This window comes from Heliangelus exortis, chromosome W (assembly GCF_036169615.1).
Source record: "Heliangelus exortis chromosome W, bHelExo1.hap1, whole genome shotgun sequence".
NCBI lineage: Eukaryota > Metazoa > Chordata > Aves > Apodiformes > Trochilidae > Heliangelus > Heliangelus exortis.
The window spans coordinates 14,127,314-14,152,851 of record NC_092453.1 but is presented as its reverse complement, the minus strand read 5'-3'; the positions used below and the strand labels follow the sequence as shown (position 1 = coordinate 14,152,851).

Sequence of the window (25,538 nt, the reverse complement as noted above, 5' to 3'; positions counted from 1 at the left end):
GCAGGTATTTCAAGCAAAAAATAAATTCTGTACCCAAACAATTGCACTTCAGGAAAACAAAAACCCAGGGCTTCAGTCCAGAAAGGGCATCCACCACAAACCAAAGAGAGCTTTAACAAATGCCTAGGTTTAGTTATGTGTTTTAATCCCACTGATTTCACTGGGATTTAAATGTTGTCTTAATTTATGCATGTTGAACTTTTAAAATGCTTTACTGGATATGGGCCAAAGGAAATGGGTGCCTCTTGCAGCTTGTGCTTAAGAACCAGAATATTTCACAACACCAACAATTAAAACAGTTAAAGCAGTTCCTAAAGGCAGGGATACAGTAAGAAAATCCCTTTCACAGTTCTGTTTTTAAGTAGAGCTCAGAATGAGTTTTCCTCCCCAGAACCTGCTGCCACAGGCAGAGCTGCCAGGCACTTGGCATAGGTCCCTCTCCAGTTCCGTGATGTTCTCCTCACCATGTTTGAATACATTTAGAGATGAAGCATACCTAACTATGAACCCTCAAAGGTTGCTCAGTTCCTATGTGGGCTGGCAGAGGCTGAGGGCTGAATCTGAGGAGGAATTGTGAGGTGTTGGAGCTTTCTGGCAGGGGGAACTCTGCAGCTCCTTCACATCATGCCAGGAGAGACAGGCCCTCACACCAGGGCTGCTGCTGCAGAAGCCATGAAGGAGCCTGCCAGCAGACAAGCAGAACCTGTCACTGCCCTTCTCTGGACAACCTTTAAGGCTTAATAATTGGCTTTTTTCTCTATCCACGTTTCTCAAGGAAACTGCCCAAATATTACTGACACTCACTTGGGTACCTTTGTGAGGCAATGGAGAAAGATCATGTAGGGTTAGGCAGCACTGCAGACGCGGTGCCTGTGCCTCCACCAGCAAGATCCTGGGGTTCAGAGGCTGAAGGCCCTGGGGAAATGAACTTCATCTCTGAGGCCCAAGCAAACACATACACATGGGGCTACACACCAAGTGTCAGGTTGTGACAGGAAGCAAGTGTCTCACTTGATGTCACTTTATCCTTTCTAAGCTTGTGTGTGCTGGAACCTTTATCTTAAGATTTCCGGTGTTAGGGTAGACTTTTAGCTTTTTTACTTCAGTGAGTATATGTCAATTTGGCTTGGGAAACAACTGAGTAGGTCTGTTTTGGTTTTTTTTTGTTTTCTTAAATGATCACAGAAAAGCAATGGCTGGTGTCCAGGAACACCATTGCTGTACTTCAGCCTGAAGAATCCCAAAGTTTTTACTAACTGTACAATATTCTTATTGCTACAAACAGGCTCTTTTTCCTCACATTCCATGTAGTGCTCTTCCAGAACATTAAGATCACCTTTCCAGAAGTCAGATCAACAAAAATCCCAAGTGTGTTACAGAGAAGAGTTATCTTAACAATCCACCACAGTATGAATCTGTGACTTTACTCTCTCTGACAATTTGGAATCCAGTTCTTTTTTTTTTTAAAAAAGAAGATGATAAAAAAACTGATGATGTTAGTTCACTAGCTCAGTTCAGGTCTTGCTTGTCCTTACACAGTTCTTATTCCACCTGTCAGCTGCTGCCAGACATTGGACATCTGACCACAAAAACCTCTCTGAAAACAGAATGTTTCTAGAACATACATTTTCAGTAAATCTTATAACTCCAGCAGGTCCTGGAGAAGCAGCTGGGAAGATTCAAGGCTTTACTATGGCAAGAGAAACTCTGACACCAGTGCCAGGCTTCTTTGCATTCATCCCCTACCAGAGGTAGGCAGCTTCCCCCAGAATGCATGTCTACCTGTTTGTTAGCTGCCAGAGAATGGAATAGAGAACTCTGACCCATTCAGGTTTTTCCCTGTATCAAACATCAAATAGAGGAAAAAAAAAACCCAAAACAATCATGCCTTTTTCATTCCTAAATCTGTCACTCCAGTTTTGTCTCTTTGGATGCGAAAAACTCTGCTCATAACCCCGTTCCCAGTGGCAGCTCTAGACTCCCCAGTCCCTTTGTCCTGAAGCCCCCAAACTGCAGGTGATGGGTGAGCAGTGTGGAAGGTCCCTGCCCAAAGCTGGTACTCCCTTCTGTTCTGAGCACACCATGGCTACTGCTGTGAAGAGACTCTGAGGCTCTCAGAGAGAAGGAATTCCAGCTCAACAGTATCATCAGTGGTCTCTACTGGTACATTGCTCTCTTCCACAGGGGCTGAGTAATTCTGTAGTTCATGTTCTGAAGCCAGCACCCTCGAAGCCCCATTGCAAGAACCTGTCTCTGTTTGTCTGGTGCTGTCTGAACAAGCATGGTTTCGATGGTAAAGGCCCGGACAGGAATTTGGCTGGCAATGACTAGGGACATAGTATTTAGTTACCACTGGACTCGATGCTATTTGATTATGAAAAGGATTATTAGCCATGAAGCTGGTCTGGAGGCAGTTACTGGTTTTGAATCCATGATGAAGGCCTAATTTAGCAATAAGGGGTTTCCCAACGTTAACTTCCTTTCTTTCATCCATTGTATCTTCCATTCCTGGATACTCATAGTGCAAGCAAACAGTGAAGATCAAGTGTTCCTGCAAAAGAGGAAAGAGGAGGAGGGAAAAAACCATTAAGAAAAGTTACACTTTCTCCCCACGTAAACAGTATAGGAAACACTTAAAGACAAGGAGACTTTTCAGGAGCTAAAGCCATACATTAGGAAAGACTTGTTTACTGAGGACCTCTTTTGGTTAACACTTGCTCACCTGATAGTCTTTATTTCTAGAACAACTTATATTAGAACAGCTGCCAAAGCATGGAAGAAGAGCTAGCAAGTAATGTCCAGCACAGATATTCATGACACCAAGATACAGACATAAATTTAATGCTACATTATGTTGAAGTGAGAAGCTTTCAAAAACTGCATGCCCAAGAGCACAGGAGATGTGTAACACTTTCATCTCCTAATGAGCTCTGTTTCAGGTCATACTCTTACTGTACTATAGGGCATAGGAACATCATCATAGTGAGCAAAAGAAGATTTTCACAAAAATAATCATCTCGTCAAATTTGGCAGCGGCCTAGAAAACATGGTAACATGACAGTATCAGGATTGCAAATGCATTGATTCCCTGGCTTTTATTTTTCTGGTAAAGTCACTAAATTGTGCTATTAGCCATTTTTTCCCTCCAGAGAATGTCTTACTTACTATGCTGACAAAACACAGCTACTTCAACAGAACTGCAAAGCAACATGACTAATCTAGAAACAAACTTGTGAGGAAGAATGTATATTAACCCTTAGTTTTTGCAGTGAAGTGAGCCTGGTGTAGAGGCAGTGTTTGGGAAGGTCCTTTGATACTAAGTAGCTTCCAGTTTCTTCAGGAGTTCCTTTATTGGCCTCTTTAGGATCCACATCCAGGTCCTGTTGCAAGAAAGAAATAAGAAAAAAGCAGTGTTTGTTTTTATCAGGTCAGCATTTTGTTCTTCTTAAAAGGAAAGAAGACACTGGTTGGAAGCACTTACGAGTGGGAAGTCTGTGACATAGGCTCTGCAAACCACTATCTCGGGTGGCTGCTTCACTACCCGCATGTAGATGATCATCACGTTGGAAAACTCAGCTGCAAACCCCAGCTGAATCTGAACACCACATTTGAATTCAAGATACATACTTTCTGGGAGTTCTGCAAATAAGTGACACCTCATTACATTCTAAACCTCTGTAATTTCCATTTTTTTAAATTTTGTTTTTAAGTTATAAAGTCTGAAGATATCAATGTTTTCTTCCTGCCCTCCCTCTTCCTATCACTCACAGATCTACACTGGAGTGACCCAGGTTAGAAGGAACAACAGCACCTGCCAGTGTCACAGGGTGGCCCAAGCTGGCTCAGCTCCTGCTTTGCAGGTCCACTTCCAATCCCTGTGCAACCAGCAGGGCAGCAGCTCCTGTCACTGGGATGGAGCTTACATCTACCTGTCTGTAATCACACCAGTAAGGTTAATAGGGTCTATATCCAAAGTACAGGAGGCACAGTTAAAGCACTGTAAGAACCTTTGAATCTGACAGAAAAAGGCTCGGGAGGAATTCTGCATATCACCTTGTATATTATACTCTGATGTAGAGGTAAACTCAACACAAAAATTTCCAAGACCTGAATATATTAATGGAAATCCAGCTATGAACTTGACTTACTTCCATTCACATTCAATATCACAACCCAGAGCCCAGAGATTACTAAGGAAGCAAAGCCTCTTACTCTTCCCATCGTGCCAGCAGGATCATCTAAAAATAGATTAAACCATACCATGAGCTTTGGCCCACTGTAGGTTCCGTGCCAGAGACTCTGCAGAAGACAGAGTTTGTTGAATGGGATCAGTTAATGCCCTTTTCTCAGACAAACTGCTGCGGATCTCCAAAGCTTGCTTGCCTTTGGTAAGGTGACACTTGCCCATATCTGAAAAAAAAAAAAAAGCAAGCATACAGTTTCTCTTAAAATCTGCTATGCTAACTGAAGTAAGTACATCACTGCAGTGCTGTCTGGTTGCTATGGTTATGCCCAAGTCTGCACTTCCATAAAAACTTGCTGTTTCAGAAGTATTCATTCAGTATTCATTCAGCTATTCATTCATTAAGGCTAAACCAGCATGCCAGATGCCTGCAGAGAACCTGAGGGCTTTGCATGTGTCCTGGTCAACATGCTCACATGTTCTGCACTACTAAAGAAGCCCCAAACCCTTTACAATATCATGCTCTTTGCTAATGCCCTGCCCAGCAGCACCTGCTTCTGGATAAATGCTGCTAATTTAACAAAATGCAGCAAGAAAGAGCTTAAAGTGGTGCAAAATGTTCACCATGAGAACATTTAAGTGTGTTAGTGCAGTAAGTTGGAATTCACCTTCTGCAACCTCATCCAGCAGTACAGTAATCTTCTTGTCCTCTAACAAACGGTCCTTCAAGAACTTAATGAAGATTCCATTGGCCAACCCCAACTGCTGAATTTCAAAGGCTTCTGCTCCTTGGCACCTATCAGATCACCAATATCAGACAAGTAAAAAATACTGTAACATCTGCATGGTCAAGATCACCTTGAAGAAAAAAGGAGTAAAAATACGTTGGGAACAGGGGAAAGAAACCCTACAATTTGAAAACCATGTTGTGTCCATGGCCAACCTGCTTCTCATGTTCATTTGTAAGCAACTCATCCTGGGAAGGTTTCACTTTCAGTCAAGGCACAGACACAACTGATGTCAAACTGTTTATATGTGGAGCTCAGATTTCCCAAATAAGGTTTCTTTAACGTTCTTGACTACTTCTGTTCTACAGCATTTGCACTTGACTTGATAGGGGGAGGCTGTTTAGCTTTCTAAGTAACCTCTTCAAGCAGTTTCAGTTGCAGTTGTATTCTTTACACATAGAGTAACAAACACAGGGGCCAAGCGATATGCTACCCCTCCAATAATTCATTCAATCTATATTTCTAACATATTTTTTCTAGAAACTTAAGTGGTATTAACAGAGGAGACACATGATTGAAAAAGGCACAGTGTGGGGATAGTTCATCAGCTGCCCACAGTACCTGACATCTGTACAAGCTCACAGTGCAGCAGGTACCATTAGAAACACACAGGACCTAACTCCCCTTCCCTATCGGCTCGAAGAAATGGAATATTATGTGCCTGGGGGTAAAATTTGCTTGTTTCTTCCCGTCTTTTTTTACATCTTCACTAAATATTACTTGGAGGAGTACAGCACTACTACAAGTAATCATAAAAGAAAGATCAGGACCAAGTCCAGCAGTTTCTGGTTTGCTGAATGCAGTTCTCTCACTGGTGTTACCCTGTACACAGTGAGACTGTGGAATGATTCAAAGAATGAACTAAAAAAGATGAGGATGTGAATAAAAATTACTGGTCCTTCAACACCACAGTTTGCATCTTTCTGTAAACAATTATCTATACAATTTCAGTGGTCACTTCTGGCTTCAAAACCTGTATGGTACAGCAGGAGAAAAATTTCCTTACGTTGCATATCCAAACACAATGTTGGCCGTAACCTTCAGAGCATCTAAGATAAGAATTGTGTCATCGTATTCATTTCTGCAATAAATGAAAACACAGAAAAGTAAAATAATAATTTGAGAATTAATAATGGTAACAAACTCTATATATTTGTTCATTCTTAAACCAGGCTGTTGAACCTGTTGCTGCAGTCAATACTCTAAACTTCACAGCTGGTTCCCCAAACTGTAAGCCCTCTCCCCTCTATCAGGAAGCAAAAAAACATCTTTCAGACATTTATTGCTGGTTGTCACTATTCAGGAATGATGAGACTGTACCTTTTCCGACACATATCCAGTAGGAACACGTTAAGTCCTGTCTCTTTTTCCTGCATTAGTTTGAGGATGTTTTGCACACACAGACAGTTTGCAGATCGGTACGGATTTGGGGCATCAATAGGAACCATGAAACTGTTTCCATAGTTTTCGTAGCCATGGCCAGCGTAGTATAACAACCCTGAGAGTTCAAAATACATGTGACTGAAAGCATATTGCACCATTTCTATACATTTTAGCATGGTCAAAAACTTTATGCAGTATGTCCACACTACATGTCCATGGGAGATTAAGATAATTCAAGCTACTCCATGACATTTTTTTTAATATCAACAGGCCTTTGTTAATACATGAAGGAAGGGAAGGTGAGGAGGGGAGAACAACTTTAACTTCACATTCTGCAGACAAAAAAAAATTATTAAAAAAAAAAATAAAATTACTCATGCAACACAATCAGTTAGATATTTGCTTCAAACACAGAAAGTGAAACATTCTTAAAATGCTTTGTGACCCCTAGTATGTTATGTATGATGTGTAACTTGCAGATACATGCCAGCTGTAGAACATCACCACACGTGCAGTTACAAAGCTCTGAGAAGCAGTGAGTCACGGTAGATTTTTTAGATAAAAAAATCCACAACACTGAACAGTTTGGAAGGATTTTATGGTTTTAATGAGAGATGCTTTCATCTTTGAAATTGCTGTCCTCTAATTTTTTATTTATTTTTTTTTTTTACTTACCTTAATCACTGGCAACTATTAAAAGTACTTTAACTAGGAAAAAAAAAACAGAGAAAAATCTTGCTTACACTGTGAGAGCACTTCGCAAGTTGTAAGTTTTAATACTTCCTCTGCATAGTCAGTTTCTCCATTTGGCTTTGGTTTTTTGTTTCGTTTTGTTTTTTTTTGTTTTTTGGGGATAGTAAATACTTTTACATTTAGAGGAAAAAAAAAATATTCCCTGATTGTGTTTGGCTGGACATTCCCATTTCTGAACAACTCATTTTTAGTAGATTGCACCTACATCTCTTTACAGTTACAGACTCATGACTGTTGCAGGTCTACTAAACAAATTCTTTGCATGCTTACCTAGACATAAAAGATTGCCCTTCCTCACATGTCAATATGTAACAACCCATACTTTAAAATCTTCAGTACAACATGGAATAGCTTTGTATAATGAAAAGCTGTCATGGAACTAAAAAAGCATTTCTTAACCCTGAGGAAGGGAACTGCAATTTAGGACTTACATTTTACTTCTATGAATAAAAATGTCAGATTTTAAATTTATATCAATTTGCAGTAAAATTAGGTGATCTTAGCATTAACCACCTCCACTGCCATAAAATACAGTTACCACAAGCTTGTATGATTAAATGGAATTTTCCCACTGTCTATTCCCAGTATTGGTTATGATTATCTGTGGCAAGTTACATCTTCTAAAAATAATTTTTATCTACACAAAGCAGTCTAAGGATCAGATCTCCAAACAATATGTGGTACTGCAGCTGAATCTAAGTCAGAGATATTACAATTTCTGCTAACTGCAGATATGGTCCTCTTATGTCTTCATTCCTACTAAAAATAGCTGCCAAATGTATGTCACTACAAAACTTGTATATTCAGAGTGAACAATTACACCTTACCCTAGCCCCCTAGACTGATCTTCATTTCAGCCAGCTGGGGCAGGCAGGTATTGCTGGCTGCTTTTACCTTCTCACTGAAGATAGCCACAACCAATGAAAACTCTGCTCTCACTCAGCCCTGCTCTTTCTGACACAACTAGAACCCTCCAAACTAAGCCTTCACTTCTCTTTTACTTATAGGCTCTCAAGTCATTAACAACTATTCCAAGACCTTGCAAAGGGCTCCATTCAATCACCCGTGCTCTGTGGCTTTTTATGGGAAACAGGCAGAGCCAGGACAAGCAGCCAGCAAGGGCATACAAGGTAAGCTCCAGATGCAAGGTGTCACACAAAGAGCCTGGTGGTTACTTATCTGCCAGAGTCTTGGAAAATGGCAACAGCTTGATTCAATTAAAAGTTAGATTTCTAAGGGCACAAAATTTAACTTCTATGATTAAAACCCTAAACAAAGAAAGATACTACTTGGGCTATTTATAGGATTCCAATGGTTACCTGAGACCAGGTATTTTGAAGAGTTAAAAGTTAAGTTGTGTCAAGTGCATGACTCCACATCAGGTCCTAAGGTTAAAGGAAACTCTTAATATTTATTTCCACACAATTTGGATCTGTACCTAAATCACATTTATATATTCATATATATATATATACATATGTCTCATTTATCCAAGTATTTCCTCAATGAATAGAAATATCTCATAAATAACAACTACGTATCTTCATGTCCTTGAGCAGATGATGGTGCTAAGCTTATTTGATGAGTACCTGCAACAGTTAACATGTTGAGCTCAAGATCAGAAATAAATCTCTGCATACCCAGAGTAAGCAGAGCAAACATGTTCAGAGGGCCTCATCAGACACTTCAACACAACAATTTTAAGTAGGCTCAAGTTCCTCATAGACGTCAGCATTTAAGTGATATCTGTGTGTGTCTCTCTCTCTCACTTTCTCTCTTTTTCATTTTTTAAAGAAAGCAGCCTAACTATTTTTAGCCTTTAAAAGATATGGGTCTATGCTTTTACCTTTTGGCAGCTGGGTGGAATACAGTATTAATGGCACCCTACATTTAGAACAACACAAACTAAGACATTAGAGCAGACAATCATCATGACTCTGTTTACTACTCCTGTTGTTAATGAACAGTTTCTGAAATGCCACTTTCCTGGCAGCAAGCAGGTATTACACAATGCCACATTTGGCATCATGAATGTGTGTAACAAGGAATAAACAGAAATAGCCACCATGTCTCTTCTATTTGGAGCTATGCCCACTGAAACCACAGTAAATCATTATCTATTTGTGTACTGACAGCAGTTTCTATGTGTTTTAAGTCATTCATAGCCACTCTTCAGCAAGAAGAAAGTGACCATTGAAATCAAAGTAGTTATGGCCAGACATGAGTGAAAGAAAGCTCTGCTTACTTTCATAAATATCAACTTGCTGGAAAAACAGAACTGCAAAAATTGCATTATAAGAGCTTTTATGGGGTGCTGGAGAGAACCTGATTGAAGCCTTTCATTACTTTATTTTCTAAATTCATGCCAACAATTATAGAAAAAAATTGAGAAGGTGCAAGAATCATAAAGCTCACTCAAAAGGGGAAGTGCATCTATTTCCCAGGGAACAAAAAAAAGAAAACTCCTATCAGAGAGTCTAATAAACTTTACTGCCATAATTAGTCTTAATGTCGTGCAAGTTTTGGCTCTGACATAAATGCCCAAATGTCAGATCAGCCACTTCTGTGCAGACAGAGCATCAGGTAACACACCATTAAAAATGTCATGCTAAGAAATAATCTGACCCTGTGTTCCAAAAAAGAATCAAATAATGTTTTCCTGGGTAAACGTTACTATTGGAGCCTGCAATTTAAATAGGACAATGAGCAGAACCTTTTGGTCTCTGTTCTAATAATTTCTGCAGTCTTTTATGCAATCTTAGCTTCTAAAAAAAAAAAAAAGACTAAAATAATGTCAGTCAGCAGCAAAATCCTCAAAGCCCAGAGTAGAACTTTTCTTATGCTCCAAGCCACGTCATTCTAGGCCTTTTCTGTGCAAGACATGAAGGTGTTTGCTCTGTGCATTAATTCCACCATGCCCTTCTCTAGCTAGCACAGCCACCAGTTCTGCTTTGTCCCTCAAAATCAAGTTTATGCAAGACAAGGCATCTCAATATATCAGTAATTGTCTAAGAATCAATGTGTATCAGCAGCAGCAATGGTGAGTCAGTCATTATCTCAGCAAAAGGCACCTCCTCTGCAGTATCTGGAGGAGAGCTTAGAATTATTATTAATATTCTATTACAAGTATCTCAAAAATAGATGTGTCACTCAAAAAAATTTGGATAAAAAAGGGAAATGAGGTAAACACACACCTTTTAGCTTGCATACTTTGCTTAATTTGTGCACCTATAACTTAAACTAATACTGATGAGATGATGCAGTACAATTATTAAAGTGATGCTGTCATTTAGAGGTGAGAGCCTTGGGGTTTTTTGGGTGTTATTTTACATCATTTACATCTTCATTCTACATTAAGAGTTTAAGAAAAAGGTAAAAAATAAAACGAGGACTGCTGCCTCAGAGAGACACAGAAATAATACATTTAGAACTCTATTCAGATCTTCCACAGAGCTGTGAAACAACAGCTGTACCCAAGTTCTGCCCAAGCAGAAACTCAGGGTTCAACTCAGTGAAAAGTCCTTTATACAGACAACTGCACAAAGTCAGAGCTTGAAGTCTGAGCTCGCCAGTTTCTCAGTTAACACCTTGCCTTATGCAGGGTATATTCAGCAAAGGATACTGTGAATTCTTTTTTAGTTTTACTTCTTTGAAGTACATAGGCAGGACTGTATTTTTGTTTCTGCAGAACTTGCTTTCACTCCCTGTCAAAAACATTATGAAAAACTCTGTGCTTGCCAGGACAGTATCACAATAACCAAAAGGAACTTGCAATTCAACACAGGGATCTCTACTTAACCTGAAAACTTGTCAAAAAAGATTGCATCCAATCTGTTGAGTGTTATGCCTTAAAGCATCATGTTTTTTCTCTTGTTTCTGTACTGCATATTTTGCTAGGTAACACCATCTTCCTGAGGGACAGGCTTTGCTACATGTCCCACTCTCCCTCCTGCCCCAACACACCTGGTAGCAGAGTGCAGGTCACTGCCTGGGCCAAGCACAGCAGCCCTGGTTCCGAGATGGACACCGAGCTGGCGAGTGGGGCTGGGGGAGCCCAGCAGCCCCTCAGGGCTGAAATCCATAAGGAAAGAGCATTCTGCAGACAGCCAGCTGTCTGCAGAGGGTGAACAGAAGGGTCCCAATAGCAAGCCCACAATATATTCCTTGCTTGGGGCCGTTTCCCATCTCCCCACAGCAGTGCAGCAAAGGGACTGCCCAGCCCCTACATGGCATCAGTGTGCCAGCACGGGAAGGGAGAAGGGGAATGGAACAGAAATTCATGAAGAACAGGTTGAAGAGGTCACCTAAAGGCAGCAAGAACTGCTGCCCAGCACTACACATAGTCTTGTATGCTGCAGTTACACAGTTTTCAACTACTCTGCTATGAGGTGGTTTCCATAATGCACTCCTATGGGTGTCTGAGCAGACTGTTCTTGCTGTTGCTTAAAAGGCTACCACAAACCAGAACTAAGGACTTTGTAGGGCAAATGTGCACCTTCTGTGGAGCATGTGGTCAAATATGCTATGCAGATGCAGCAGCTTTCAGCAGACAAGCACATCAGTATAAACAAACAAAAAGTAGCTCTAGGTATAGTTAAAGAAAAAAATTCAGACTTTCATCTGTTCTAAGCATAAAGAACCAGTAACTTTTTAACCAAAGTCAAAGGATATGCTGGTGGGTGTTTTTAACTTAATTGCCCCATTCTACATACACTGTCTACCAGGAAGCTTGTTTTGCCATTACACCTAGTGAGCTGGAAGAAACAAACATCAGATGTTTCTGTGCATCACTAAATCAGCCTACTTCATTCAGAAGGAACAGCACATGCTCTTACCATATACACCTTTGTCCAGGAGAAGCAGAAATTCATCCACTGCATTTCGCATCTCGGACTCAGTGAGATCCAGCAAAGAAACAACTTTGAAATCCAGCTGTCTTAGCAAATTGGTCAATTCATAGACATCTACCATGGGAGCCTTGAGTTGGGGGTGATGCCAGTAGCTCATATTTCCTATCAGCAGAGCTACCTTGTCTGTGGCTGCAAAGACACAGGAAACACAACCACAGCACATTTAGGTATTCCACGGGTTCAGCACCTCTAATTTCTTCCCCAGTGATACCAGTATTCACTTTCACTTTAGGCACAATATTTTGTATGATTTTAAGTCATCCTACATCAACAATACAGCTCGACTCTCTTCTCATACAAAAAGAATCATTTGAGCATGGTCTCACAGTTAACATACCTGAACTGTGATGCATCTTAGACCAGATAATCTGTCAAGAAGCAAATCATTAAGGCTATATCTCATTTCTTTGATTTTTCTGAAAGTACACATTAATTATTTAATTCCTACAAGCAAGAAGAAATTTAATAAAACTGAAAATTCTAATGGCAAATTGCCAAAACTATGGCCTGTATAGTTTACCCAAACCCTCAAATTTTCATAAGCTTCTTAAAAATCCCCAAAACCCCACTTCCACAGCTCATCTCTCTAAAAATCCATTCAGATGGGTTTCTTTTTCATGTTGCTCTGGTTATAAAAAAGTATACAGAGATTTGAGAAATTCACAGAACTTGGAGGAAGTCAGCTGGTATTTTCATAGTTTGAGATACGCTCATTTTGATTTTCATAAAGTCCTAAGTAATTCTGTCATAAGAAATCAGTAATGAAAGGGGAAAGAAGTCACATTGACAGAAATCCTTTAGAGACTACTAGTCTGATTTTTGTCCCAAAACAGCACACTAAGTTACAGAAAGGCACATATTCAAAGCAAGGTACTTCCTCCCTGGTCTGTAACTTCTCTCCAACAGAAATTACAGTTCCACTGCTCTGGTGGCAAATGGGATCATGTGGATGCCCCAAACCAGTTTCAGAGTCAGTACAGAGCCAGAGCCAGAGCCAGAAGAGAAGCTTTGCCCGTAGCCTTGGTGTCTAACATCCCACCTCCACCTAACAAGATGTTTTCCATGTTCTTGCAGCTGGAAAACCTCCAAGGTCTTGAGCAGTGTAAACTATTTTAAACAGCAGAGACTGAGCGACAGTGGCATACTGTCATGGAAAAACACATTTAAAAGTACAAGCATGAACTGGGGAGCATTTACACTCCCTCTCACATTGACAAACCCTGAAAGAGCAGTAAAATTTTGACAGAGGCCATCAGCCTGGTTTAGCATCAGCGAGACAACACGCCTGACCAGTTGAGTCTACCATACAAATTTAAGAATACAATTTACAAAAACCCAGCAACTACTCTTTGTAATGCACATATGGCATATACCTATCTTGAGGAGCTTCAGCTCAGGACCATAGCATGCACACAGGAAGAGCTGAGCTTGCAGGGATAGCATTACCTTTGACAGACAGACTACTAATTCTTTTTGTCAGACGTCATCCTAATGCCATCATCTCCAACTGCCAAAGTATTCAGAGTAAGGGACTAACACACTGGCTAAGGCTGGGGACAGAGGAATTTGAAACACTAAACTGAAACAGATGAGAAGTTGTAGATGCTCCACCAAGTCACTAAAAATACTGCTGCCCTCACCACAGTTTACTACTGAAAGGGCATGCAAGCATTGTAGAGAGCTATAAAAATACACAGAAGTCTCCTTCCTTGTAGCTACTTACATGCACTGCAGTTACTTCACTAGCAGTGGCAGAAGAAGCAAGATCTATTTCCTAGATATGAAATACATATTTTTATTACAGCTACAAACCCACTTACCAACAGGTCTGTGGCTTGACTGTTCTTGTAGATCTGCTTGAAACAGATTAAAAGAGGAGATGGTCAGAAACTGCAGTCATAGTTGCCAGTATCAGAAAATGAACTGCCTGGCCCTGAGTAACAAATAAGGGATGTGCCAAAGTGGTACACTTGGGATAATGTGTTACACACGGTGACAGTACCACTTCAGTGCCTTCAGTCTTGGCAAAAGTAAACGTGTCTTTGATGTCCTCCCCAGGAAATTACATGACCTTTGTGATGTGAGAGTTTGAGAACACTGTATCAGGGATATACCCCTGTGGAGCACTGCTCCAGATCTGTGTTTCTAGAATAAACATAACAGGCTTCAAATCACATTAGCTCACCCCAACATGAATTTAAGGAACACAGCAATTCACTGTATCATGGGTGACACACAGACACCTTGTGTCTTTTTCAGCTTAATCATCTGGAAAAGCAGCAGCATCCTAAAACCTAAGAGTCCAAAGAAGCCACAGACAGGAAAGCAAAATGTAATTCCTTCTGTATTTGTGTTAAGGATACATGCAGTATAAAAAAACAGCTTTGCGTGATTTTTGCAAAGATAATAGCAACCCTGTGATTCCCTATATTCTTCTAGTTAATATGTTGGAACCAGGAAGCTGTGCTGCTCTTAACATGACATCTGCCCCTACTGAATCCCCAGTTATAAATACATCCAAATAATGTAATCTAGATGTTGCTACCCAGCTAGGCTTCAGTGATTCGGATCATAAGATGAAGATGTGAAATTAAAGTTTTTCAAAACTTACCACTTACCTGGGTTTTGAAGATCACTTAGTTCTTCTGCGAAGAAATACACCAATAAAATCATAGTTTAAAAAGGAACAAAAAATATATTTCTTTATTAATAAAAACATACTTAAGTGCCATGCCAATATTAATAGAAGCCAAACAGTAGAAAACAAGCTACTTTCCCAAAATACTTTTGGGCTTGCATTTCTCTACATGTAACCTTTCATATGTTTATTCTGCATGCAGAGAAGATAAATCCTACATCAATATTCTAATCTATGGTAGACACAGCATTAGAATATAGTAGATCTCAAAACAAAGAAACACAAACTATGCCTCAATCCCACAGGCATGCAAGTAGCTTGAATGAATAAAGAACAAGCTGTCAGAACCACCCATTAGAGAAACAGATGTTTGAAGGACTGGCTGCTGAGAAAGCAACATCCTGAGCAAGAAGTCTTACTTTGCCAAGCCATGTGTGTCCAGAAAGACTTCAGAGACAGTTTTCAAACATTGTAAACTACCACAGGTTTCACCTGTTCTGACAACAATGGAAACCATGGGAAAGAAAAATCCTCTACATGACACTTCTTCCTCACCATTGCAGCAATGCAAAGAACAGCAATTGTCCTAATTGCAGGCACAAAGCAAAGTAAAACCAGCTCTGACCAGCTCTCTGAGGTCACCCAGGTTCCTAAACATCTTCAGCTTCTCTTGCAAGGATGTTGCCTCCTGTGCACAGCCAAAGAAATCTCAAGATCTTTACATTTCACTAAAAACTTAAGCACAGGATACAAAACCAGTGCAAAAAATCAAGCAACTCTGAATACTTGGTAGCTTGGGTTTTCTTCTGTGTTCACTACAGCATGGTATCAAAGCAAAGTAGAGACCAGCACATGCAGAAGGAACAGTGCATCACAAGTCAGTGCTTTCAGACTGAAGCTCTTAACCCACATGCTCTTCAGCCACACACTCAGCAATCCCATCACCCTTGTCATTAGATTTTAAATAATGTTTCACAACTAAAGATTTACTTTACCTTCTGTGCACTCCACTGCCATAGCTTTCCTTCCTTGTGTTTTAAGGGGGGGAAAAATCGGAAGACAATTGCTCTCAGTTATGAGAGTTACCACACAAAGGGGAACACACAGGTCACCTCCAAGCTTCTCTGCAACCTGACTCATTTCACAGCAGTATAAACCAGCACTGACCCCACCACTGTCTAGTAGTTGTTACTAAAACTCTAGACTAGAATATTTCTTAGGGTAGGAAAGAATTTTTCATATGAATTATGCAACATTATTCCCAGATAGATCTGGAAGCTACGCAAACAGATCTTTTCCTCTTTAGTTTACTGCAAATAAATGTGCACACACTAAACCATGTAATATTCATTTATTGTGCTTGCTATGTATAATCTCACATGTCCTGGTTGCTGAAGGACTCAGTGTAACAAAGTCTGTCAAACTGACAAGGGCTAAACTATTTTTTAGTTGTCAAAAAACAAAGAAATGAGATTGCAAACTGCTGACAAACCACGTACTGCTTGCAACACCAAAAAGTGGTAGCATTTCTGTGCTGGTTACCATAAAAGTCCAGGGCACTTTATAACTGATAAAGTTCTAAAATTGCTGCAAGCAAGCACAGCTATTTTTAACAATGGATAAACTAAAAATACAGAAAGCATGTGCTCAGCTTAGCACTGAAAGCTTCAAAACCAAATTCTAATGATAGGGAAGAAATTGATAAATCAGATGAGCTGTATTAAACAGAAAAACTCCTTACCTATAACAACTTCTATCTTATTGCTGTCTTGATTTTCCTGATCATTGAACACATGACACCAATATGTCCCTTGATGTTCCACATCCACGTAAGTTACCTGTGCAAGCATCATCACTGTCATCCCACCAGAATACCTGAAGCAGTTTCATTTAAGCCCACATGCAAGAAAGTGCAAAAACTAAAAGCCAAGAGTAAGCAAATCCAAAAGCTGCTGATATCCTCATTGTTCAGTAAGCTGGACAGTGAATGTTTTCTAGAAACTCTTTCAAGAATTCCAGAAATAATGCAAATCCACCTCACAGGCTTGAGATGCCATAAGCACAGAATGCAACAGCTTGTACAAATCAGAGTGCTTTGCAGGAGAAAGGGAGGCTTTCCCTCTACCTGACACTTCATCTTTCTTATGTCAGTATGTCAAAAATGCACTGCAGCCTCACATCCCATGGATAACAGCTGAAACAGGTGAAGAATTAAAATCATGCTCCTGAGAGACTCAGAGCAGCATAGGCAAGTGAGTAACAGAACAGGAAAACAACTCACAGTGAGCACTTCACGAGAGGTTATCAAGGCTGTGAAGAAGTTATTTTCTTCAAGGAAGCTTTATGTGATAACTCAAAGGTGGCCCCCCAGGGTTGGCACTCTTCAGTAACTTACCATGTAGACATTTTTGCTCCCATTTGCCAAGGGCAGTCCATTTCTGAACCACTGGTAATTAGGAATTGGGTTTCCAACAGCTCCACATTCTAGTACCAAAGCATCCCCCACGGTCAGGTGTTTTGGCTGAGGCTGAATACAAATGTGCAACTTGTTTTCAGACAAATTAATTAGGCCCCCTTTAAAAAAAAAAAAGAAAAAAAGAGTACGCTAAGAATGAGTAGCGACATCTTTCCAGTTCTTCAGTTGAAAAGTAAAGTTAAAAGGTCTCTAACATCTATGCAGGACAGCAACAAGGACTCAAGTTCCTCTAGGAAGTGTGAAGACAGAACTTCATAAGGCAGTGTTTTTGCCACTCACCATGAGATGTACCCTGGAGATCACAAACCTCAAGCTGTGCCCACCGACTGAACACAAAGGAAGAGTCGCTGTTCACTCGACAGATGTAAAAGCCAGAATCATTTACACTCACTGGATTCAAAACCAGCTCTGGAGAATTACCATGGGGAAGCTGAAATACAAGTGAACAAAGAAATATTTAAATTGCATTCCTCTAAAGCAGGATCAAACATTAGAATTCTTATGTCAATGTCCATAACACCATCCTCCACTCCTTTACTTACTTGAAACTGTTGGATGATGAATTTGTGTTCTGCATATTTAGTAGCTCAGAGACAAGCTTTCTTCCAAGAATAATTCATATGCCTCTACTTAAGACAATTCTGAGCTTTTAAACCAGTTTAAAAGCTCTTCTTGAAATGGATAATTTTTACCTTTCTCCACAAATAACTCCAAATAATTTCTTAAGCACTGCTCCTACCAGCATGTGTTACATTCATCTCTGATCTTCAGATACATTAGAGTAGGATCAGGAAACTGTGATATTATTTCACAGAAAAAAAATTTTTTACTACCTCCATATTTTAACTGTAACAAGAAGGAAATCACTGTAATTGTATTTTTATGTAATGTTTTGGATGATCTCGATAAGCTTTCAGAAAGGAGTAGAAAGTGAGAAAGTGAGTTTTTAAAATTTCAGTCCCAACAGCAATTTAAAACACCATTAACTTATTGAATTTTTTGAAATAGTACTTGCAACAAAATAACGTTAAGAAAAGATTGCATTCACCTTGTAGAGGGATAATCAGGGTCAGAAATATGGGCGTAAATGCTGCTGTTGAAATTGCAGAGGTAACAGCTCACATGCACTCCAGTATTTTGCTGAGAAGCTGGAGGCAGCACTGAATTCAGGCCTTCATTCCTAGGAAACCAGCTTCCAGCTGTCCCAGACCAACAGCAGCTGGCCTTTATTCCATTGTGGCACTTTTTCAGCACTAAACCTCTTGGTAGGGTGAGAGACAACTAAACTAACAGTTTCCTTACAGTCACAATCAAGGATGAATTGCTCTGAATGTAAGGAACCACCTTATTTTTTTACCACCTTCACAGGGTAGTTATGCAGCATTTCTTAAACTTTTATTTTGTCAGTGTCTAAAGCAATCTTCTCTCATTGTAAGTAGGAGTAATGGTCTTAAAAAGAAAATATGCAAAATCATTACGTATTACTTTCACCATTTGAAAAAAATTAAGTTCTGTATCACCCATTACCTCTTTTTCCTGCTTGAACCACTGGTAATGCACAAATGGGTGTCCTGTTGCCCAACAACACAGCTTGACAACCTGACCAGAGAGCACTGCTTGAGAATCTGGCTGTACAACAATCTTTATACCTTTAAAAAAGAATTTACACATAGGAAAATTTACACATTTAAATTTGCATTTAAATTGTCCTCTGAGCAAAGAAAGCTTCTGTGATTAAATGTACTTGAAAACAATTTGTACTGTGTATATATGCAGTTCCAATTAGTTATATCACTTTAAGACATTCAAAATTTCCTTCCATTACACAAAGTTCAGTCTCTAATTGATCAGTACTCTACAAAATTTATCAAAGATTTAAAATAGATTATTCAGATATTTTAATTTTAGGTTACTTCAATCCTTCTTACTCTCTACTGACTAAAGCAAATGATACTTCTTCCAATGGCATCACAGATCCCTTCTGAGAAAGGTATGCCCAGTTTTAAGGGCTTGCTGACCTCCAACAATTTGAGCTGTTAATCTTCAGATTAAGATTAAGTACAGCCTGAGGGGTGTAAAACTTCTTTAACTACAGACAGGCCTTTTTCTACTCTTCCTTGTGCAAGCTTGTTAGCTAAAAGACTGGTTTTAGTTTTATGCCTTAGACTCCTGTAGAACACAGGGCTGTGGTTTTCTTTTGCCAGTATGCAAGGTAAAGTTTTCCACTTCAAATTTTAGCTGCCAGGAAATAGCATGACACCAGTCATGCGAGATTCTGACACCGGTCTGATATGATCCAGTTGTTTTCTTAACTTGTTACAGAGATCTTGTTACAGCATGACTCCAAACACTGATCTGGTATAACCAAGGTCATCAGAAGAGAAGGAGAGAGGGGAAAAAAAAGTCAACTGCAGAAGAGAAAGCTTAACCACACATTGCTGTCAAAAAATATATGAACTGATGACCAAGGTGTTCAGCAACTCTCACCTGAAGGGCCATAAAAAATAATAAGTTTAAAGCACTATTTGCTATGGATGGTAAAATAAATTTAACAAACCCAGGGGACCACAAGCAATACTACACATTAATGACTAATTGCTACAGAAGTAGTGTTGTGGGCACCACACAGTCCCCCACTCCCCAGTGGGGAGAGGGGAAGGAAGAATAAAACCCAAGAAAGCTTGGAGGTCAAAATAAAACACACAAACATAAAATAAGAGTAATTGTCTAATAAGTTTAAAAAATTAACTCAAATGACTTAATGAACAGGTTAAGAAAAAACAAGTGATGCCGAGGCAACCAAACACTTATCACCTCTTGTGGGTAGAGCAATGCCCAGCTAGTTCCCAAGGAGATGGCTAAGACCAACAAAACTCCCTCTTTTCCTTTCTACTTCTGAGCATCATGTCATATGGCTTGGAATATCTCTTTGATTAGTTGGGGTCACCTGCCTGGTACAGTGTCACTCCACTGTTTCATTACTCACAGAAATGAAACAATCAGATACAGACTAAATTTTTTTTTTCTAGAGCGAGTCTTGTTTCCCTGGTTTGGGTGAAAGCACTTCCTTCCTTACAGTTTAATGAAAACATACTGCAAAAGCTTCAAGTGTAGGCTGGTGCAGAAGTGGTATTCCAGACTACTGGGGGAATAATCTTACAGTGAAGAGTAATCCAGAAGCTGTGTGAAAAAATAGCTGCAAAGAGATTGCAAATATCCCAGTACAAGACTCAAGATTGTAATTAGCTCCAACCATTCTCAATACATTCTGCCAAGAGTTTTCTTTTTGTCTGCTTTTTTCAGCTCCATCATTTGTTCAATGGCTTAGCTGCACATCAGAATTTTCCCCAACACAGAATGTTTGAGGGAAAAAACCATAACAATGTGATCAGCTGTCTGAGCAAAAACCCATGTGGTCAACAGACTGAATCAGATTATATAACATCTGGAAATCCCATCTTTGTCTAGCAGGGAAGTAGCATGTATTAACTTCCTCCACACACAATCTCACTCTCAAATAGTTTATCACACAGGCAGCTACTCCAAAGTAGCTTCAGGACTTGAAAATTCCCTTTCTTTCTCTAAAATAACTGCACTCTATACCCCAGTGCTGAAAATGGCTGCCCCAGTCCCCCATCTGACACTTTCTTTGATGTTTTTCATAGTTAAGAGTGTGTTAAATACAGTTTTTGAGCACCATAACCAACTAACATTAACCAAGACAAACAGGAATTATTTCCATTTAAAGAACAGAAAAATTAAGACAAACTTGCTCTTTCCAAAGACCTTTTTTAAAAAATCTCTTCTGGTTAAAAGATTAGTATTTTGCACTTCTTGGAAGTAACGCAAGCTAGTTCTAGGAAATCTGATCCATAATTTATTCACAGTTTTCTTTATTTGTCTGCAATTCATTCAGCACTGCACAACTACTTCCTGCAAGCATCACTGAATTTAATGATTCAAGAAGAAAACCTTCTGGCATAGTTTTCTGAATTATTACAAAGATACACAACTACTTCTTTGAGTTCCCACAGAAAAAGCAAAGCTCGCATTTTACCTTTGAGGATGGCAAATTGACATTTATGGTTACCAGCTTTGAAACATGCATTTCAAATTAAGTACTCCTTAACTATAATCCAACTGTTATGTTCTCAGCTCACCCAACTGGCAAATATTTTCAGTCATTTCTGGAAACTCAGCCTCAGTTACTCACACTCAGACCAAAGTGCCTAAACTGCTGCAGTTTTCAGTACTCCCCCAGTAAGCAATGGTTCTCAGCCCATGACTGTTTTTCTCACACTGTCCATGGGATAGGACAGCTACCAGTATGGAAAGATGCTTGCTAGTCTCATTTCCACTCCCTGCTCTGAAAAGAAGCTTTTGCAGCTTCCTAGCAAGCTGAGTTTCACCACATCCTGCAGGAGGAGGACATAAAGAAGGGCCCTGGGTTTGTACTACAGCAAGGAGCACTCGTTCTTACCTGTGCATCCCCGTGCATTGCCCCACTTCTAGACTTTCTGTAAAGAAGTAAGCTGAACGTGTTAGCAGGAAATAATCTAGCTCTACACCAAGTCAGTCTGTTTCTCTGTCCAATTAACAAGCTGGACTGGATCCAGCATGCACCAGAACTGACACTAATGGGACCCTTCCCTTTCAATTAGGGTAAGCTAGGAAATGCAGTGAACAAAACCAGGACCCTGAGCAGATGGCTGGCAGCACGAGTTGTCTTTTTAGCTCAAGCATTTCACTTGTGTAAGGCTCTCCCAAAGGCATCACTTGACACAGCAGCCAAGCCAGCAGAGGCAGTGACAGCACCTGCAATATCTGTGCAGCCCAGCCCAAGCCTACAATGCTACCTTAAGTCTGCTTACCTACTTGGCTTACATTTCATCTCAGAATTATAAGCACCAATTACTGTGCTCATCATATGAATAACTGCTAGAATTTGACCACTAAAGATCTTCCTACTTAGTGTAGAAACCAAGTACTTCAGTGTTTCCAGAATGAAACACACGACTGTGGTGAAAGCACGAACCAGAACTGACCTGAATAGCTGAGACACTGGAGAGCCTCTGTATGCTCCAGGGCTTGTAGGAACTCCACAAGCTCCACCACAGTGCAGCCTCGATCTCCCAGCAACTTCAGGAGACTCCAGCTGGGACTTCCTTCTGGCTCCAACACTTTGAGGGAACACTGTTCCAAATCCAGAGGGCTACAAACAGTAAGAGAAAGTCATGGCATATACTTATTACTACTTGTTTCTCAGAAAGGAGAAAGCTTAAAAAAAAGAGAGAGATAGGAAATTCCTAGCAGATTTGGACATATTTGCAGTATTTCCTTCTAGTTTAAGGAGTTCAGAGGTTATATAGTGACACCTCTTCAGAAAGTGGTACTAGTCAGCTGCAGGCTACAAAATCAGACATGCCTGCACCTAACAATTCTGACCAAATCCATTACAAGATCTTCAAATTTTCACTTTTTTAAGTGTCAGCAGAAAAACAAGTACAGCACCTTTCATTTTCATGTGCCTCATTCAGAAGCAGTAAGGATTATGTCAAAGTCTAACTTGAAAGGCCAGGAAGACTTTGATTTTTAGAGCAGTTGTTAAAAACAAGTGACTGCTGCAGCTTAACTGATACACACACCTGCAGCAACACTGCAGTTGACTGCTCCAATATATTCAGCCCCAAGTATAAATACATATAGTTTTGCATTTTGATGTAAAGTCTTCATGCACTTAACCCTAACCCATCATAGCAGATTAAAATAACACAGATAATTAGGAAATTATACAGTTATGGTAAAGGAATGCAAGTTTATGTATTTCCACTGAAAGGATTCATCAGTATCTCTTTCATTAAATGGCAGGGCCAAGCAAACTTGAAGTGAAGATGTTTTTGCTTGTCCTGTAGACTTTCTAAGTATTTTACTGGATAATACAGAAATACAAACACAGCAACAGGCCCTACAGAGGGGTCACATTGCAGTCCTCAGGTTCTAGCTCCCTATATTAATAAATACACTGATAACAGAGAAAGGACACATCTTCATAAGGTATACCCAGTGCTGCACTTGGAATGTTTGGTTTTTGTTGGGTTTTTTTTATCTACTACCCTCCAAACAAGAACTTGAAAAACCACAGGAAGTAAAACGATGAGGAAACGATCTAGAGAATGTGACTCAGGCAGAAGGAGTTGAAGAAAATAAATGTTTTCACCCGAATGTAGACAAGAGGAGCCTCGGGGAGCAACCCAACAGCACCCACGTTCTCTGCCCAGAGCCAGCAGCCGGCAGCACCCCCGCTGGGGCAGGTCAGAAGAGGTGCGAGGGGATGGATACTTCCCAAAGCAGAAAACCCCGGGACCTGCATCCCGTTACTTCTTCCCTGGAAGCCCTCAGGTTGGACTGTGCAAACACCTAGAGATGGGCTCCGTGTCCTCACGGGGTTCGCGGAGGGGGATGCTCCGTTCCCGTCCCCAGAGGAGATGCGGGCTGTCGGGGGACAGCACCGTGAGGACTCCGGCTCAGGGAGAAGCAGCAGCAAACCAAGCACTCGGCCGCTGTCCGCCCCGGCACAGGCCGGTAACGTGTCTGCCGAGCGGAGCCGCGCCCGCCGCTGCCCGCAGCTCCTCGGCCCCACGGGCACGGCTCGGCGGCTGCCAGCAGCGGGTGCGCCGGGGCGCGGCCTCCGGGAATGCCCCGGGAGGGACCCGGCGCCGTCGCGTCCCCAACCTCGACCCCGAGGGAGCACCTCGGCCTCCGCTCTGCCCGGACACCCGGTCCCTCCGGTCCCTCCGGAGGCGGTCCCTCCGCCGCACCCCCGGCCCGCTCCCGCGGGCAGCCCTCACCTCAGCCGCAGCCTGCCGCGGCTCACCGCTCGCTGCGCCAGGTCCCGCCAGCCCTTGCCGGGCGCTGCCCGGTCCAGCAGCTCGCTGAGTCTCCGGAGCAGTGGCTCAGCGAGGCGGCTGAGGGGCTGGGACCCCGGCGTGCTCCGCACCGGCTCCGACATCGCCCCGGCTCTCGCCGGCGCAGCTGCTGCCAGGCACGGGCCGCCCGGGGCGGTGCTCCCCCCCGGAAGGACGCGCCGAGCGCAGCCGCACCGTGCAGCATGGCTGGGCTGACAGCAGCATGGGGCGGCTGAGTGCAGCCTGGGTCGGTGCAGCACGGTCCGGCCCGGCCGGCTCTGGCTCTGGCTCTGGCTCCGGCTCCGTGCACCTCAAGCAGGGCAGGGCAGGGCAGTCTCGCGCCCGGCGCGGCGTCTCGCGTCCCCTCATCCCACCGCCGCCATGTCTGTGCCTCAGAGCCCCGCCGTCTCTTTGGAAGGAGAAGCACTTCCTTCCCTCGGACCGGGAGCTGACACTGCTCACAGCGAGAGGGAACCGGTCAGGGTTCTGTTTTCACCATTTTGAAAGGGAAAGGTTGAGTGTCTGGCTCGGAGGCTGAGACCCATGAGACCAGCATGGGCAGCTGGAGCTGAGGAGGCCGGAGGTGGCTGGATGGCTGGGAGCAGTGCTCCTGTGTGACGCAGAGAGGTTAGGTGAGGGGGAGAAAACAGACAAAAATCATAAAACACGAGGGGACAACCAACGGTCTCACTTTGAGGAGAAGCATATTTATTTAACTGCAGTCATGGAGTCTTCTCTGACACTCACTCGTCTCCCCAGTCTGCTGTCAGTTCCCTGACAAGCTCAGGGGGTGAAGTGCAGTGAGTTCGAGGAGGCACTGCTCTGGAAGAAGCTCCCAGGAGAGATGTTTCCAGGTTGGTCTCTACCACTGCTGAAGGACAGATAAGTGTGACCTAGGGAATTCTCATCTTTGTAATTACAACTTGCTCAAAGTGAGCTGAAAGCAGCTTTACTAACAATGTAACACAGGTACAGCAGAGTAACAAGGTTACTGTGCTGCAATATGTGCATGAGGGTGGTGGTAGGTGCTGTATTTGTTGCTGAACACACCAGTTTCGTATCTGGGTCTAGATAACACTGGTAGCAAGAAGTATTTATATGGTCGTATTTCATAGCCAGCTTTATCTGCACTTTCAGCGAAATGCGCAAGAAAAAGTTAGGTGCAAACTTGCTTTTCAGCCTTTTCTGGATCCCTTGAGCTCAGAGCAGTTAGTGCAATCCATTCAAGTTCCTCCTCTGTGAGACTTGGCTTCTTGGGTATCAGGAATACTTTCTTACTTCAGGATTCAATTATTTGCCATTCAGAAATGTGAATAATTAGGTGAATTTTTATGTAGTGATTTTTCACTATCTGCCTGAGGTTTCCTCAGCCTACTTAGGGATTGCAGATTTCTCACATTCTGCAGAACGTTTATGTGCTTAACTTCAAGCAAGTGAGAACTTCCCTACGTTCCTATCAAAGCAGTTCATCGTACTTATCTGTGTGATTAAAAATAAACAAC

General features: G+C 41.5%; 2 protein-coding genes across 5 annotated transcripts in view; one reads left to right on the top strand and one right to left on the bottom strand.

Annotated features, from left to right (window-relative positions):
* Positions 1-25,538, top strand: part of ALPK2 (alpha kinase 2) — a 117,501-nt gene that overhangs the window by 19,477 nt on the left and 72,486 nt on the right. For 2 of the 3 annotated variants that reach the window (XM_071729763.1, XM_071729764.1), the window contains one exon: positions 8,115-8,237. The gene's annotated coding sequence lies outside the window, so the exon portion shown is untranslated. Of the gene's footprint in view, positions 1-1,672; positions 1,752-8,114; positions 8,238-25,538 lie in introns of those variants that run through there. The other variant, XM_071729765.1, reaches the window with a different exon arrangement.
* Positions 1,452-24,302, bottom strand: LOC139789271 (mucosa-associated lymphoid tissue lymphoma translocation protein 1-like). Of its 2 annotated transcripts, XM_071729793.1 has the most exons (17): positions 23,980-24,302; positions 22,177-22,343; positions 18,659-18,780; positions 17,411-17,561; positions 17,051-17,229; positions 16,397-16,493; positions 15,651-15,683; positions 14,636-14,662; positions 13,838-13,870; positions 11,943-12,146; positions 6,292-6,469; positions 5,978-6,052; positions 4,852-4,979; positions 4,261-4,410; positions 3,482-3,639; positions 3,255-3,380; positions 1,452-2,551 (listed from the first exon to the last, which is right to left on the bottom strand). In XM_071729793.1, the coding sequence occupies exons 1-17, from the start codon at positions 24,138-24,140 to the stop codon at positions 2,087-2,089; spliced, it is 2,454 nt and encodes an 817-aa protein (XP_071585894.1). In that variant the 5' UTR covers positions 24,141-24,302; the 3' UTR covers positions 1,452-2,086. The 2 variants fall into 2 exon arrangements, with proteins under 2 accessions (XP_071585894.1, XP_071585895.1); XM_071729794.1 differs by lacking the exon at positions 15,651-15,683.

What these genes read in the sequence shown, in the direction of transcription:
- LOC139789271 (XM_071729793.1), bottom strand. Translation starts at nt 24,140, where the DNA reads ATGTCGGAGCCGGTGCGGAGCACGCCGGGGTCCCAGCCCCTCAGCCGC. An exon ending in GGCAGTGGAGTGCACAGAAG is followed by an intron (nt 14,663 to 15,650) that starts GTAAAGTAAATC and finishes ATTTCTTCGCAG; the next exon opens with AAGAACTAAGTGATCTTCAA. An exon ending in AAGTGATCTTCAAAACCCAG is followed by an intron (nt 13,871 to 14,635) that starts GTAAGTGGTAAG and finishes TGTTTCAAGCAG; the next exon opens with ATCTACAAGAACAGTCAAGC.